The sequence below is a fragment of the Nannobrachium achirus genome (genome assembly GCF_963921795.1).
Source record: "Nannobrachium achirus genome assembly, chromosome: 23".
Taxonomy (NCBI): Eukaryota; Metazoa; Chordata; class Actinopteri; order Myctophiformes; family Myctophidae; genus Nannobrachium; species Nannobrachium achirus.
In genome coordinates, this window is record NC_137830.1 from 47855842 (window position 1) to 47859395 (window position 3554).

Consider the following 3554-nt stretch of genomic DNA (forward strand, 5'->3'; position numbering starts at 1 on the left):
CAGATCACCGACTCCAGCCTGGGCCGCATCGCCCAGTACCTGAAGAACCTGGAGGTGCTGGAGCTGGGCGGCTGCAGCAACATCACCAACACGGGCCTGCTGCTGATCGCCTGGGGCCTGCACGGCCTCAAGAGCCTCAACCTGCGCTCGTGCCGCCACGTGTCGGACGTGGGGATCGGGCACCTGTCGGGGATGACCCGCAGCGCGGCCGAGGGCTGCCTGAACCTGGAGCAGCTGACCCTGCAGGACTGCCAGAAGCTCACCGACCTGTCCCTCAAGCACATCAGCAGGGGCCTGGGGCGCCTCCACGTGCTCAACCTGAGCTTCTGCGGAGGCATCTCCGACGCGGGGATGATCCACCTGTCCCACATGACGTCCCTCCGCAGCCTCAACCTGCGCTCCTGCGACAACATCAGCGACACGGGCGCCATGCACCTCGCCATGGGCACGCTGCGGCTCTCCGGGCTCGACGTGTCGTTCTGCGACAAGATCGGCGACCAGACGCTGGCCTACATCGCCCAGGGCCTCTACAAGCTCAAGTCGCTGTCGCTGTGCTCGTGTCACATCTCCGACGACGGCATCAACCGCATGGTGCGGCAGATGCACGAGCTGCGGACCCTCAACATCGGACAGTGCGTTCGCATCACGGACAAGGGGCTGGAGCTCATAGCCGACCACCTGACCCAGCTGGCGGGCATCGACCTGTACGGATGTACCAAGATAACAAAGAGGGGCCTTGAACGTATCACACAGCTCCCCTGCCTTAAGGTGCTCAACCTGGGTCTGTGGCAGATGACAGAGAGCAGTGATGTGAAGGTCAGGTGATGAAGAGGTCAGGAGTTTGTGGAGGGGACAGATGACAGAGAGCAGTGAGAAGCTCAGGTGATGAAGAGGCCAGGAGTTTGTGGAGGGATACAGAAGACAGAGGGAGGAAGGGGAGCATGAGGAGAGAGGAGAGAAGTGGGGCTTTGAGTGGGCAGGAATATATTTTTCTTTTCCCCCCAGTTTTATAAAAGAAACTAAACATGTTTGGTGCGTTAACCACTCTAAAGGCCCTTTTCCACTGGCAGCGATAACGATGACGATAACGATTTAAAAAAGTGGGTTTTCAATTGAAGTGGATCGGCAGCATCCACTCAACACCGATACAGACAACGATAGCCGACAACTACATCGTTAGGATCAACAACGATGTGGTTAAGATCACAGTGATATGGAACTGGGTCTCTGACAAACAGCTCGAGGTGCGCTCTGCGCGAGCGGCTGTTATTGGCGCCTCTTCACATTGATGTCCGATAACTTTATCGGACATCAATGTGAAGGCATAATTATCGCTGTGATATTTTATGGCTATCGTCATCGTTATCGCTGCCGGTGGAAAAGGGCCTTAATCCTGTTATCCCTATTTTGGGCATGTCATTATACGTGAAATGTTTAAAAAATATCAAAAAGATCTATCAAAAAGTGGCAGATCTACAAGGTCACAACAACGCGTCACGATGCCACGTGTTGTGAGCTTTTAGATCATCTATTTTTGATAGTCTTTGAATGGGGCTTAAGTGGTGAAGAGTCACCGCAGCCATTATTGAGGTTTGGCTTCACCAAACTATTATATCACGATAATAATCTTATAATGATAAGCTAGACAATAGACATTACATGTTACTTTCTGGTGACAATTTAACACTGTGTTCTGTTATTATTTTTTGTGTACAATGGTCAAAAACCATGGAACATAATGTGGCCATGTTCACCTTTAACGGATGCTTCTGATCACCTGGTTTTAATTTTCAATCTGTTTTGTTACTTTGTTGTACGATAACACATCATCATGACTAACATTTGGTTTTTGACATTACACAATGTATTTTTAATTTTATTTTTTTACACTACACAGTAACATACAGTGGTGGATTTAACTCAGAGAATGTACTAGGGCTGTCACAATTATTACATAATCGTCTAATCGCGATTATTTTTCATAATCGTCATAATCGTTTCCATATAGTCAAAAATAGTGGAAATAGCAGATCTACAAGCTCACAACGCGTCGCATCGCGACACGTTGTGAGCTTGTAGATCAGCTATTTCCACTATCAATGTTATTTTTTAAATATAAAGTTGTAAAATATGTCAGTAATTTCTTTGTATATTTACGGGTTAGGTTATGTGCCATATCTACCATGTGCAACTTCAAAGCCTAAAAGCCAAACAGAAATGTAATTGTCAACAACAAAAACACAATTAAATCGTCAATCGCAATTATTTGAGTGACAATTAATGGTCATGTAAAATGTCATAATCGTGACAGCTCTAGAATGTACAAATGGGGCCAAATGGTCCCATTTGTTTACATTTGTACACTCTTGGAGTTAAATAAACAGAGGATTTTACTGTGTGCCCATGGGAACATGTCACCCCGTGACTGAGTGGGAATGACAACTGTTTGTTCCACAAGACGACAAATGGCTCTGGAGACAAATGGAAGGTTTTTTTTTATGTTGCTTAAATTTCGACACTGTTGTTTCGGCAACATTGTTTTGGTTTGTTTTCTGTCTTGTTAATGAAGCACATTTGAATTGGATTGAAAGACGGACAGAAAGGCACAGACAAACAGGAAGAAAATGGAATGTTTGTCTGCCTCATCCCAGTCTCTCTCTGTCATTCTCTTCCTCCATCTGTCTGTTTTCCTGAGATCTGAAATCCTGTGAGAGTGAGAGAGAGGAAGAGGAGTTTCGCAAGGAAATGGAAAGCGTTTTTTTATTTTTATTTTGTTTCTAATAAACTAGGATAAACTGTTGTCATGTTGATGGGTGTAGGCCTAGGGATAATTCTCTTTCCGTTCTGATGGGTCAGTGTGCGTTTGATGTTGACATACTTTGTTGAAAAGACAGAGAGAGCGTGCACGTGTGCGTGTGTGTGTGTGTGTGTGTGTGTGTGTGTGTGTGTGTGTGTTAATAATGCTGTTGTACTTCAAATTGAAGTGATCTTTATACAGGTGTGCTCTTAATTGGATTGATTGATCAAATGGAGGTTGTTTGAGATGTTTTATGGACTACCTGCACCCTGGCCCCTTCAGAAAGACAGACAATATCAGTCTCTCTTTCCTCTCTGCCTGTCTGTCTGAAAATAACGTCATCCATCGTCCATCGAGACATACTGGAAATAACACTTGAGTTCATTATCTCTCTCCGAGTTCCTCTTCGAATCAAATGACCTGCTAATAATGAAATCACATGTGACCTGCTGTTTGCTGTATTATTATGACTTTGTATGAAGAAGAAAAAAGGACAGGAAAAAATGCAGAATCCCAAATTAAACGTTTTATATTCTTACGGTTTAAATAAAATAAAAACAAACAATTAAAGATATTTATGTAATGAACATCAGAGCTTGTTGACTGCTTTTGTTCATGGTTCTGTGCATTGACCGTTCCATTATGCCTTTGGGTCAGGGGTTGAAAATAGAACCTGACCACTGCCAGAGTTTTGGGTCTGATGCCATTCCTGATTTTGGAGAGTTCATTCCCGATTTTGGAGAGTTCTATCTAGAGC

At 44.8% G+C, this 3554-nt stretch overlaps 1 protein-coding gene across 2 annotated transcripts in view; it reads left to right on the forward strand.

Moving 5' to 3' along the window:
- Window positions 1-2008, forward strand: part of LOC308308564 (F-box/LRR-repeat protein 14) — a 3208-nt gene extending 1200 nt beyond the window's left edge. The window contains exons 1-2 of one of the 2 annotated variants that reach the window (XM_080753982.1): window positions 1-810; window positions 875-2008. The exon at window positions 1-810 is cut by the window's left edge and continues 1200 nt beyond it. In XM_080753982.1, the coding sequence (XP_080610108.1) occupies window positions 1-810; window positions 875-886 (822 nt within the window). In that variant the 3' untranslated portion in view covers window positions 887-2008. The other variant, XM_080753981.1, reaches the window with a different exon arrangement.
- The last annotated feature ends 1546 nt before the right edge of the window (window positions 2009-3554 follow it).